Here is a 13,480-nt window from a genome sequence, read left to right as displayed (position 1 = left end):
GCAATGCAACCAGGGAGAGCCTTGAGAGCAAAGCTGAGACCTGAGCCTGACTCTGAAGACGATGGCCTCCCACACTGGTCTTGAAACCTCCCTTTCCCCTTCAACTTGGATGGTCTGTGATTGCTGGAAAGCAGTAGGACAGAGCAATCAAAAGCAGGTGCTCTGGAGCTGGGCCGCTCAAGTTCCAATCCCAGCCGCCACTAGCTGTGTGACGTTGAGCACGTTTCTTCACTTCTCTAAGACAGCCCCTTCACATATCGACTTGGTATAATGGGGGTAAAGGTGTAAGGGGGAGAATGAACCCCGTGAGGCCAAATGAGGGTTGAGAGGCAATGTAGGTCAAAAGCTTGACACTGGGCCAGACTCAGTACATGTGCTCACCGAATTACCTAGTGTTATTGTTCTATCCTTAAACCAAAGATCTGGGAACAATTTGAAGGATGGTGGCCCTATTCAGAGAAAGGCTTGAGGTGAGATAAGGTCAAGACAGGCTCAATGATAAGATTGTGCTGTCTTTGTTAAGAGCTAAAAAAAGCATAGCAAGATGGCTGAGTCCAAGGGTAAGATGCAGAAGAAAGCAGTCTCTCTATAGCCAGACAGGCAGCAAGGAGGTGGGAGAGGAGCTGGAGAGACTGGGAAACAGTGGAGCATTTTAGGAAAGAGTCTGCTTCTTTGGGAGGATATCTGAAATCCAGTCCAGTTACTTAAGAGTTGAGATTTGAAATCAGTTAGCAAGATCTGGGCCCAGAACCTGGAACAGTCTCTCCCCACCCTCGACAGGGCTCAGGGTTGAAGGCCTTCTTCCAAGACTCACGCTCAGCGCACCCGGCCTGAACCTGAAGTCATTCCTTTCTGCCTTTGGCCAATGTCCCATTGCTGCCAAGTACCCCAAGGCTGTGTCTGCTGATCCTCTCAAATGCCAGACTCAAAGGGGAAGGGAGTCACCCGACAGTCCCAGTGCCAACCCCTACCCCACCCCAGCCTATCTGAAGGAGCTCCACCTTGTCTTTCATTTCAGACTTTTCAAATCTTGTGTGAAGCTACTGATCCTTTCAGCCTGGGCCACCCCTCAGGAATATGAACTCTGGAAGTACCTTCTCCACTGTGTGGAGAGTACTGCATCTCACCTATTTGTCCTGAAGCATCCCCCCCTAGAGCTTAAAGGGCTGCAGCTTCTCCATGCAGGAGAGTCCCCTCCTGCCTCTTGCTGGAGGAGAGGACTGATTGCTCTCACTTTCATCCTGAAACGGCAAATCTCTGCATTGGGAAGAGCAATGGATTGGGTTCAAAGGCCTTGGCTTGAGAACTAGCTCGGCCTCTTAAGTCTCTGTCTGAGTCCTAGTGCCTTTCATCCACGAAACCAGGCTGCTGGGAGGCCTAGGGGAGATAATGCCTGGGGGCCAGGTTGCCATCTCCGAAGCCCTTGCTCTCACTATGGGAGGCCCTCCCCACACGGTGAATCTCCTGCACCTTAACTTTACAGAACCATCTTGGTAACGTGTGCAAGAAATGAGGATTTTGGTGACAGAATTTATGAAAAAAAAATTAAAGAATAAAACATAATAGACATACATAAATAAATGTCATCATTTCCAACAGGTCCCAACTCCCAAAGGGCCAAAAGATCCAGGGACAGCAGAGGCCCCCCGGGTGACTGCGTACTGGAGAGGCAGAGTGTTTCAAAAGACCCAGAGCCTGGGACACATGAGAACAGGATCAGAGGGTGTAGGGGGAACTAAAAGGATCACTTTGTATTCAAATCACACAGATGGCCTTTTCAACAATACATGCTTGTGCTCCCATCCTCCCAGCTCCTAGGGCCTGAGACACCAAACCAAGACAATTGGCCCATCAGGAAAGAGACCATTGTGTGTGTTTCTCAGGGTGATTTATGTGGAGGGAGGGGCTCGGCTGTGTTTCCCGTGATTATGACTCTCAGATGCAATTCTGATCACTTGTGTATCTTCCTGGACCGCCAGGGTGGATGGGGGTGCTGAAGAGCAGTGGCCACCGGTCAAATTTCATCTTCTCAAGCCCGAGGAGCCAAATTAATTGAGTCATCCATTTGAGAGGCAGAGCAGCAACGGTACTTGGACCACAGTTGCTGGGAAGACGGGGTTCTTCCCGAGTGGATGTCTGCTTTCCCAAAAGCCAGCGGGCCGAGGACCCTGACGTGAGCATCCGCCCTACTCAGCAGCTTACTGAGACAAGCTGAGGGAAGAGCCCTGTCCCCAGCGCTGGGTGCTCTGGGTCCTCCATTTCCCTGTGCCCAGAACTCCCGTCCTCGGCACCTGTCTGGTGGACAGAGGTAGGTCACCAGGTTCCAGAGAGACAAGCGTGCTGTCTTCCCAGACAGGTGGTTCTCCTGCGCCCCACATTCCCCTTAATGTCATTCTGTGAGGGCATCAAATGAAATCAAGTGCGGCTGCAGGACTGTCTGTGCAGACCCAGCTGCTCAGCATTAACCCTGCGCTCAGCCCTGGCTGACAGACACTGTGTGTCACTTGTCCCACTTCAGGCCCGGTCTGTTCCCCTGCTGGGGGGGGGGGGCTGGTCATGGGCAGATACATTCCATTCCCCATTAGACTGCTGATACCACATGCCTGGTCTTTCCTAGACTGGGAGGAGGGCAAGTGGGAGGCAAGGGAAGAATCCTCTTCTGGGCCACCCTTCTCCACAACAGTGGAGCACACTCACCAGGGCACAAGACCCTCTCTAAAGACACTTACGAGGTCTTACAGGACATGGTGCAAAGTGTCCAGGGTCTGGAGCTTCTCTGGTCTGAGCCACCTCTCTAACCTCTGACCCCCTCTTCCCATGCAAGTGACCCTGCTTCTGCACATCCCCCTAGTGGGTAAGCAATGTCACTCACACCTGTGGCCTTGGGCTGCCCTCACTCTAGGTCTCCGCAGTTAGGAAAGGGTGTGAGAGCTGCCCAACCCTGGGCTCCGGTGGGGGCTCCAGTGGGTGCTGCAGCAGGCAGGGAGCAGGCTGAGCTCTAGTCACTGTCCCCTTGGTAGGTTTCTCTTTAGCCTTGTGGCAGAACAGTCCCCTCTGGAGTGCTGAGCCACACCTAGCCCTGGTCCCTGACTTTAGAAGCTGTGCAGAAAGAAAATCCAAATCAGTTTCCAGAGGGCTGTGTTCCAGCTTCGGACCAGACCACTCAGCACAGGATGGAGGGACAGCACAGGCACCCCTGCTGCGGCGGGGGCTGTGAACTTCCCACCTTGGCCAGAAGCAGCCACTGCTCCCAGCTTCCAGAGACATTCCCAGAACTCAGCGCTGGTCCCTACCCAGGCCTGGCAGGAGGGGGGTCTGGGAGGAAGGCCCCCATCCTCACCTGCGTCCACTAAGAGAATACAATGAAGGGGGGTGGGGGGGGAGAAGCAGGGAATTCTCTCTACTCACTCCAGAGCCTCTACCACATCCTGGCGTTTGGACACTCCCATCCTCACCTCCCCAGCCACCATCCAGGATAGGCCACCACTGCCCCTCACCTGAAGGACTAAAGGGACCCCTAATGGATCTCCTCACAGCCACTTGGGCCTCTCCTGAGACTGATCTAGAAATGTGCCTGAAACTCTGCGACTCCCTTTCTCAAAAAGCCTTCACTGGCTTCCCACTATATCCAGAATAAAATCAATGAAATATTAACAACCACAGTCCTGTGCGATCTGGCCCCCACCCACCTTATCTGTCTCCTCGCTAAGCTCCAGTGACAGTGGCCTGGTCCCGTTCCTCCCGGATGCCAAGCCTTCCACCTCAGGTCTCCGCGGGCTGTCCATATGCCTGGAACGCTCTCTCCAAAGTCCTTGACTGCCTAAGTCCTTTCCGGCCTCCAAGTCCCGGCTTAAAAGTTATGATCTCCCCTACTCCACCCACCCCCCCACACAGCAATCTAATTAATGTTCTCTCTTAAAGGAATCCGTTCTTTTACTTCATAGATTATCACAGTTTGCAATCACGTGTGTATGTGTGTGTGTGTGTGTGTGCGCACGCACGTGCGTGTGTGCTAATGTTCATTTATTTAATGTGACTCTCCCACTAGGACAGAAATGTTGATAAGAGCAGAGACCAGGTCCATCTCATTCTCTACAGTATCCCCGGCTCCTAGCACAGAGCCTGGCATAAAGTAGATGCCCCCCAAAATATTTGTTGAATGAAGGAAGGAAGGAATGAGTACAGATGCATGAATGGGTGAAGGCGTCTTCGGGCAGTAGAGGGTCATGGCACTGTTCACCACCGGGTCTGACCTCTGCCACCCTCTCCTGCTGCCCCCAAGGCAGGCGCTGGAACCACCAGAAGCCCAGATGCTGTTTCAGCTCCTTGTTCCTTGTAGGGAATGTTTCTGAGTCTTCTCCAGTTGGGACTTTCTGATGCCAGTCTGCAGGTGCCCACAGGACCTCTCACACCACTGCAGTCCTTCTGATGCCAGTCCACACACACCCGTGGGGCTGCTCCCTTCAGATGACCCTAGGCCCACCATGTTGGTCCTCAGTTTTGGGTCCAGTTGAGGTGAGGTTACTGTGTGGTAGGGGATGCCCAAGAAAGGGTTAAGTTGCCAGGAGCAGAGTCCTGCCCTTGGGTTTGCTCAGCCAATCAGAGTCTGTCCTGATGAGGTAAAGCTTCTATCCTGGGCAGCATTGGTAGCGTTGGCCAGCCCCATCTCCTGCTGGAGAGGGCCGTAAGGGTGGAGTTTCTGTGGAACCAGACAGAACTGGAATTAGCTTGCTGCCCGCTCAGGCCTGGGCTGCCTGGCTCCAGGACCTGCCCCTGTGCCTTTCTAAGGTGCTCAGACAGACCCTGGCACCTCCATCTCCGGGGTCCTGTCTAGCTGCCCAGGAGAGATGACAAGGTGGTACATGCCTCAGCATCACATCTGGGAGAAGTCTTACAGCCAGAGTGGACCCAGGAGTCCTCAGTTTCCCTGCCTGGGCCCCGGGATACAGCAGTTGGCACAGGAAGTGACACGGAGCAGTTGTCACATGGGCTCAGAGCAGATGCATTCAGCTTCAATAAACAAGGCCACTAGATGATTCTTCCTATACAGACTCAACTTTAGTAATAATAATTCACAGAGTTCTTCTTGTGCGCCGCTTTGCTAAGCGCATGACAGGAGTCTACACGAGAACCCTATTCATCCGTGTACTTTGCTGATGAGAAAACCGAGTCTCAGAGTGGCTCGGTGCCTCGCCTGAGGCCACGGAGTGGTAAAGCTTATATCTCCCGTATCGTTTGCTATGCTATTTTTGAATGATCTGTTGGCATATCTGTCTCCACCGCTGGACTGTGTCTCCCAAGGAGAGAGTATGACAGATTCATCCGGGGATTGCCACCATCAGGCCCAGGGCGTGCCCTGAGAACAGGGCAGTACATGCTGTCCTGTGCCCCCTTCTCATCCATGGTGGCTCAGTCAAAAGCCTACTCTCCTCAGACGCTTCCCGGTGCCCTGTCCAACTCTGTGCACGTGGTGGGCTCAGTGGAGGGTCAATGAGTGGACGACAAATGTGCAGCCAAGCCCCCACTGGACTGCTCTTAGGATCCATCAGGCATGGCCTTTAATGATCAGATTGGCACTTCACATCTGTCTAGTTAGAGAATTCCAGAAGGACATGAATCAGGTCTCATTCATCTCTGTGGCCCCAAAGGACCTAAACTAGCGTCCGGCACAGAGCAGGCATTTATTATGTATATTTTATTAAACAACCAAAGTAATATGTAGCTGTCTGTCCCTACTAGCTTAGAAGCTCAATGGCCACAGGTAGGACCACCCGTGAGTTATTCTAGATGAGACTCAGGGTAACATGTTCCATGCAGAGAGTTTAGTAAAAGCTACTGCGGGAGGAAGAAGGAAAGTAGGGTCCCTCCAGGGTTAAATAATGAAGAGAGGGGCAGACAAGGAGGGAGAGGGAGCGGTGAGCACAAGACAGAGGCCAGGGCGCAAAGGGGGTGGCCATTGACTTCTGCAGAAAGACGGAGAGCAAGCAGGCCAGTCCCAAGCAGCCTCCCACCTGCCGTGGCCAGCTAAGAGTGGGCAAGGAGAAGCAATGGATTCCCCAGAGAAGAAACGCAGCCCCCCTGCTGCCTGCCTCACTGTGTCCACCCTGCCACAACCGGGCCCCCCACCCTGCAACCCACAGGCCAAAGGCACCTCAAAGACAGCACAGAAAGCCTGAGCCTGCCCCTCTCCACCCCCAAGAGAAAAACAGACCTGGCCCCTAAGATAGCAGGTTTCACAGGCAACTTCAGGGTATATAGCTCCCTAATGGGGCCGGATGACCCCAGGTCCTCAGCTTTCGTGATAATTGCAAAGCTTGAAGAGCTGGAAAGAGCCACAAGACCAGTGCGCGGGTGGAATCACTGTGGTCACAGAGGGAAGCGGTGGCCAAAGGTCACACAGCAAGTAGTGTGGCACACCTGCCTTTATCCTTTCAGTCCGTCTTGCCCTAATTCCCTCTGTCCTTCTCAACAAGCATTTCATGTTCAGGGTACATCACATTTGTTGTTTTGCAAATTTGGGGAAAACTTTGCATTCCATGAAATGTTTGAAGAATCCCCATTCAAAGGTGTCAGCAAACACCGCTGAAAGGAACAGGGTGGAAAAGGGGCAGCATAGGAGTTTGGGGAGGTGCCTTGCTAACCCCTCTTTCCCCTGAGAGGCATTTGAGTGGGGGCGGGGGCGGGGAGTGGCTTGGACAGTGGTCTCCATTGTGCAGCAGAAAGAAGAAAAGGCATTAAAAGTCATGCTACTCAGTCAGGACAATTGGTAAAGCAGGGCTCTCTTTACTTAAAGAGCAAGAAGCTCTGCTTGGCCTTCCCTCTTCTGTCCCCTGGAGAACAGCAACCCTAGTGGAGAGGCTGTGGCCCAGCCCTTGGCGAGGAGGTTCCCAGTCACCTCTGTGGCTGCCAGGACCTGATGGAGCTGAACACAGGGGAACACCTGTGGCTGGGTGAACAGCTACCTGGGCTGCGTCGTAAAGGTTGCTTGCTAAAGCCCTCCTGCAACTATATGGGACTGGAGAAAACCCTATTTACCAACCTTTCCTCAGGGGGCATTCTGTGAGTGAGCAGAAGAAATAAGTTGCTAAGACTCTGTAATGTGTATGGTGGGAGTGGGTAGAGTTGGGCAGCAAGACCCCCAAGGGGCCTGCAAACAAAAGACAATTACATAAGTGCCTCCTAAGGAGGGTGGGCCGAGTGGGGTGTGTGAGGCTGAGCTGGGCCCAGGTCTCAGGGGAGGAGGCAACTCTGAAACTATCCCAGCAGTTAGCCTCTCCTTCTTTACCTTTCTCCTACCCAGCAAACAACTACTCCACTAAACACATGCTTAAAGAGTTTTAATTTGCCTGCCCAGGATGCCCATATATGTTGGTGTGGCCCAGAAGCCAGGCCCCAGAGCCTGGGGCCCTTCCAGGGTCAGTCAGCCAAGCCCACAGCCCCGCAGGGACTAGAGCGTGTCTCAGAAACCCAGGCTGTATTTAGTTGACCGATGGTGGCGAGGTTCCCCAAGGTACTGAGAAGGCTGTTGCCAACACACTCCAAGCCCAAGAACTCTGAAGCTGGGGCAGAAAGAACTCTTTTCCCCAAACCAGAAGGAGCTAAGCCGAAGCCACAAGAAAGCTGGAGGACAAAAGTTCAGCCATGCGACATCCCAGGGGCTGTCCCAGTGAACAGGGATTAGCCTGGCTTCTGACTGAAACCAGCCTTGGATCAAGAGTGCAAGACAACCTATAGCTTCCACGGGTCTCTGTTCAGTAAAAGAACCTGACCGTGGGAACCAGCCAGCCAGTGTAGCAACAAGCGGCCTTGACGGACAGAGGTCAGGGCAGTGCACTGCCCACAGCTATTAAGTGCCTACTGCATACCAAGCACTGCTATGAACTATATGTGCATCATCTCCTGTAATTCTCACAACAATCCTTTGAGGGGGGAACTATTGTCCCCAGATGAGGACAGCAAAGCTCCAAGTTGGTATAGTGACTTGTCCAAGGTCACACTGCCAGTCAGTAGCAGAGGGATATACAAAAGTCCATGTTTTTCCCACAGTCCTCCCTCATCAGTTATTCTTGCCCCTGGCTAGAGTGAAACAAGATAACAGTCAAGTCTGAGGTTCTATAATTCTCAGAGGCTTACTCCCTTAGGGAGTAGCTGGGAAGCTGCTGTGCACCACTGCCCAGCCACCTCTTCCCGACCTTCTGCCCTCAGCAGACCCCACTGCCCCCGCCGTGTGCCTGCTGCCCTGGCACGACAGGCTTGAACACCAGGAAGAAACAAGGCCAGCGAGCGTACAGGCTGCTGCTCTCCATTACCCGCTTCCCTGTCCAGACCAGCCGCCTTGGCTTCTTTCACAGTCGATCAGGCCAAATCCCAAAATGGCCAACACTTTTAGCTAGAGAAGGGACCTGAGCGAATCACAAATGGGGAAATAAAACTGTGCCTTGTAGCCGGCATCTGGGTGACAAAGGTCCAGCTCCCCCCCTGTCCCCTCCGCAGGCACGGGACCAGCTGAGGGGGCCTGCTCCACAGCAGCCTCAGACGGCGTCTAATCTTCCCTGATACTCCAGTTGGCCGGCCTCTGGTCCCCAGCAAACTCCACTTGGCTCCAGTGGGCTGTGACCTGTATCGAACTAGGACAGCTTCTGCCGCAAACGTCCCCTCCCAATTATTTCTGCCTTAGGCCAGCATTATCTACCAGTGTGCTGCCCCTGGCACAACCAGCCCAATGGCAGAGGGGGACCACATGCCCAGCAGCAGCAGGGAGGCAGCCCAAATTAGACCTTGTCATGGGCAAACCAAAGAACACAGCCGAGAACTGATGGGTCATGCTCAATTTGGCTCTGTCGCTCTACCCGAGCAATGTGAAACTCACTCAATACACCCAGCAAAATGCCAAGGGGGAGAGACATTCGAGCACAGTCCACCCTGCCAAGAGCTCGTTGCCCAGATCCAACTCCTGAGCTCAGACTGGTCCCAAGCTCAATTCGGAGGCTCAAGGGTCCAGGCCCCTGAGGGGAAGCCAGGCAGCGGAGGCTGGGCGGCAGCCGCGGGCGAGGCCCTTACCTTGCTCTGTGGGGGCGAGGCCGCCAGCTGTTGCTGCTTCGCAATGTTCTCTGACAGGCACCAGCACACTCTCTTCTTCTGCTCCTGCGAGTGCGCTTCCAAAGTGAATAAGCACTCTGCCTTCTGACGTCAGGGAAAACAGAAAGGGACGGTCAGGGCTGCTCCCTGGTTCTGGGGGCTCCCAGGCCCAAGCCCATCCCCGGGCTCCGGAGGGGCGAGGCTGCCGCAGGGAGGGGAGTGCCCACTAAAAGCCACAAATGCACACTAATCCCCGGTGACATCGAGGCAGCCAGAGGAGCAAGGAAGCTGGTTGGGGGGCCAGCTGGCGAGCCTTGTGCCCACAGGTTGGGGGAAGGGAGGGAGGCGGTGGTTCCCAACACAGTGGAGGCCTATGGAGAGCCACAGAATAGAAGCGGCGAGGTCACCCCCGGGCACAGGCAGCACAAAGCAGCAGCTGGGAGAGCACGTGGGGAACCCAGAGGGCCAAGGTCCCCGCTCCTGATGTTCTGTGGAGCCAGGACCCCCTCCCCCACCCAGGGCGCACTCATCTGATCACCAGGCCAAGGTTGGATGGGTGACTGATAGGCATACCAACAGAAGCCTTTGGAAAGTCTTTGGTGGACACAGTCATGTGGCCTCCTACAGCCCCACTGCCGTCTGGCCCATGAGCTGGGTCTGATCCATAACTTCAGCTCCATCGGGTGCAACAACAGTCTCTGGCACTGCTGTCATTTAAATCTCACTTTGCTATTAAACCTTGTTAAGTGCTGCAGTCTTGTCTCCCCAACTAGACTAGAAACTCCTTCTTGGAAGGCCTTTTTCATCTGAACTTAGCGCAGTGCTTGGCAAGGGATGCCTCGGTAAGCTCTGGCTCCCTAGAGGGACTTCTGGAATAAGGTCAAAGCCAGGGCAGCGAGGCCTGAGGGTCAGGGGGCTGCCAGGACCCAGGCACTGAGCCCGAGGTCCTGAGAGTGTGCTGGGGCGGGGAGGGGCGTTACAGCCGGCCCAGTGCTGTCATCCACGGCAGCATGCTCCGGTCAGGGGATTAGGAGCTCTTTCTGACTCCGCTGGAATTTGATTACAACCTCACAGGGCTGCGATTAGATGAACTCAGCCAGGGAGCTAAGAGCGTGAGCTGGATGGCTTGAAACAGAGAAGACAGTGTTTGGATGCAGCCCTTCCGCGCCGTGCAGTTGGCAGGGCTGGTGTGAATCCCAGCTTTACCACTTCCTAGCTGACGACCTCGGGAAAGTCTATAAAATGGGAATGATGATGCTGTCACCCCCGTCTCAGCGCTACTGGGAGGCAAGTGACGAGAGCCATCTCAGGCCTCAACAGACAGCAGCTACTGCTGTCGTTCCTCAGTACTTCATCTGTTTTAATACCTATTTATCCAGTACCTGCTCTGTGTCAGGGATTGTACTAGCCCCTGGGGGGAAAGGGGGAAATAAGAGAGTCAGAGCTCTTGCCCTCAGGTTGGGAGCAGACAGTAAACCAATAAACAATTAAACAACATGATTCAAACTGTGAAAAGGCCGCAAAAGAAGAGGTCCCTGTTAGAGCCTGGTGGCCAGAGAAGGCCTCTGAAGGGGCCGCTAGGGTGAGGCTTGAACAATAAGGAGCCAGCAAAGAAAGTGCTGGGAGAAACTGTGCTCAGAAGGAACAGCAAATGCAAAGGCTCCAAGCTGGGTGGCTATTGGTATCATCTAACAGCATTTGGGAGCATTCTCTACCATCCAACACAACCCTCCGGTGGGGGCACCTCCCATGTTAACTGTTCCCTGGATATAGACATTCCTCTCCCGCCCAAAAGTGCTCAGAAGCGGATCTTCCAAAAAGCATCAAAAGAGATAGGGAAGAAAGGCCTGCCCCCAGGCTTCTGGGAACTGGGTGGATGGGTGAGGCAATCCTATCAGTTAACAACAGGTCCCCTCCACATCCCAGAACCCCCAGCCCACTACAGAATAGGATACACCCAGCAAAAGATCCCAAGATTCCCCAGGGAGAAGTCAGGTGGGGCAGGAGACAACCAGCAGGCCCTCTGCTCCCAGTCTCACTGTGTTCCCCATGTAAGGGGAGGGGTGAGGCAGGGACTATGGCCCCTTCCAGCTTGGAGAAGGCCATCACTCCACAAAGCTGGCCCTGGCTGGAGCCTTCTAGATTCTGCCTCTACCTTGCTGTTTGGATTTCAGCAAATCCTTTAAACTCCCTGAGCCCCAAATTCTCCCCTTTCAGTTCTGAAGCAGGAATTCTGCCATCATAATTCCTTTTATCTAATTAACAATTTTAAAAAGCACTTTCCCATCTGTGATCTCAAGAAAGGCTTCTAATCTTAAGGACCTACCCCAGGCCTGGCCCGGTGGCTAACTGTCTTGGATGGGTACACATTATCAGGAAGCCCTTGCTCCCAAGGCTCCTCTTGAGCTGCTGTCTACAGCTTTGAGGCTGACCTGGCCAAGAGAGACAGCATGAAGCCAGTTCCCTCCAGGGAGGCTGAATTCCCATCCACCTAAATCTGTCTAAATCAGGGCCGTAGTGCAGTCCTGGCTGCCCCTGCACGTGAACCGTGGCTCTTAATTCACTGTGTGATCCAACCCATCATTTGCAAGCTGATGCATACCCTGCCCTCAGTAGCAGGCTCCAGGGTCAAGGGTGTAAGCTACCCCGAAGGCATTCTTACACATCTCATTCAGAGGCAGGGCCTCTTGACTGCAGTGTGGCCAAGCACAGACCTCTCCAGGCACAGCAGCACCTGGCCCAGACCTCTCCATTCCAACATGAGCATCCCCAAGTCCAACCGGGGACCCAGCTCCTCTTGGCCTCTTTAAAACTCCAATCCTGCCTCACCTCCTTGTTCCTAAATTAATATTATCTTCGTAAAAACTAAAACCTCTTCTTCTACGATTTATATTTGTTCACTTGCTCTGACAAACATCCCCTCCTTTAATTCAGTTCTCCCAATGGCCCTGTGACACTGGGAGGAAGAAAGGCACAGCTGCTACCATTTTTCAGATGAGAAACCAGGGGCTCAGAGAGGTCAAGTTGGTGGCTCCAGGAGGTCCTCAGGAGAGGAGACGTTCAAAGTCTGTCTTTGTCTCCTCCAGAGCCTGTGATCTTGCCACATTTGTATAACTGCATATGTACATTACAAAGAATGTGAGATATTCCTCTTAGCTTTCTTTTTAAAAGATCAATAACTCTAATGGGGAGGAAATGAATATGGAAAGCTCTCCCCCTGTTATGAAGCTGACAAAACAACAGCTCCCATTTATTGAGCACTCACTGTGTGCCAGGGTCTGAGCTAAGTGCCTCGGACACAGCATCTTATTGAATCTCATTTAATCATTACAACAACCTTGCAAAGTAGGCTCATTGGCCTGGTTTCAGAGAGGAGTATGTGACTTGCCCAGATCACTCAGGTAGGAAATGTCAGAGTTAGGATTCAAATCTAGGTCTTAACCCCAAAGTGCAGACTGAAATTAATGGAGCTGGAATCAGATTCTACGTTAGAGAATGGCCCCTGGCTAACGTGCACTTTGACCCAATGCCCCTAGTACTCTGAAGCCAGTAGTGGGCTGCATCTGTCCCATGGATTTGCGGGTGCTGAGGGACACCTATCCAGGGCAACAGAGACCTCAGGGCCAAGGACTGCTTATGGGAGCCCCACCCAGGACGTGCTGCTGGGGCACAATCAGAGCAACTGCCACCCAAGCAATTGGGGCTTTCTCAGTGCAGTGGAAAACCCTCTCCAAATCCTGACTCTCTTGCCCTGGCTTCTCTGGGTGCCACCTGCCTGTTAGGCGATGAAGGGAAACCACCTGTCGGAAGGTCCAACTAAGATGCGAGTTCGGGGTTCTCCGTGGGATCCAGAACCATGTGTCAAGCCTGTCCCAGGCAACAGGGCAAACAGTTTCCTCTTGTCTCCATTACGGACGGACATGCCCCTCATAAACAGCAGCCCATTAAGAGAAAAGAGAGGCTTCTGGCTGCCTGTGAGCTTCAATCCCCCAGCCCCTTGGAGTCAGATCACCTGGCACTTTACTGAAATAAAAGGCCCCAGATCAATATCCCTTCATCAGTCTTTGGAAGGCTAGGAGGTCACAGCCCCCAGGAAACAAATGAGCAGAAGTGCTTTTCTCTTGGAAAAACAAGCCCAGCTTGGCAAGAAGCTCTGTTGGCATTAAAGAACCTGGAGCTTCATTTCAGGCCCTGCCACAGAGAATCGGAATCCAGAGGGGTGATGATGGAGGGGCCAATGTGCCGGCTCTTCGCAGCCTGGCTCACAGCTTCTAAGCTGCATATTGGGCTCTGCAGAACTGAACGCCCGCTAGCCCTGAAGTGCCTACACCAGCTACTCCCAGTGCCTGGTGGATGTGCTGGCACAGGGGAGGCAATCCTATGCCCTCGGGTTGCCATTCTA

The 13,480-nt window shown here is 53.5% G+C and overlaps 1 protein-coding gene across 9 annotated transcripts in view; it reads right to left on the bottom strand.

Annotated features, from left to right (window-relative positions):
* RGS3 (regulator of G protein signaling 3) overlaps positions 1-13,480 on the bottom strand; it is a 124,668-nt gene that overhangs the window by 44,050 nt on the left and 67,138 nt on the right. For 5 of the 9 annotated variants that reach the window (XM_081152578.1, XM_081152582.1, XM_081152584.1 and 2 more), the window contains one exon: positions 9,061-9,183. The exons of 1 other annotated variant lie outside the window; for it this stretch is intronic. In XM_081152578.1, the coding sequence (XP_081008704.1) occupies positions 9,061-9,183 (123 nt within the window). Of the gene's footprint in view, positions 1-3,911; positions 4,700-9,060; positions 9,184-13,480 lie in introns of those variants that run through there. 3 more of the 9 variants (XM_081152587.1, XM_081152579.1, XM_081152588.1) reach the window with 2 other exon arrangements.

Source organism: Miniopterus schreibersii (assembly GCF_964146895.1).
Source record: "Miniopterus schreibersii genome assembly, chromosome: 11".
Lineage (NCBI taxonomy): Eukaryota > Metazoa > Chordata > Mammalia > Chiroptera > Miniopteridae > Miniopterus > Miniopterus schreibersii.
The sequence above is the reverse complement of the archived record's forward strand: the minus strand, read 5'-3'. Positions and strand labels throughout refer to the sequence as shown.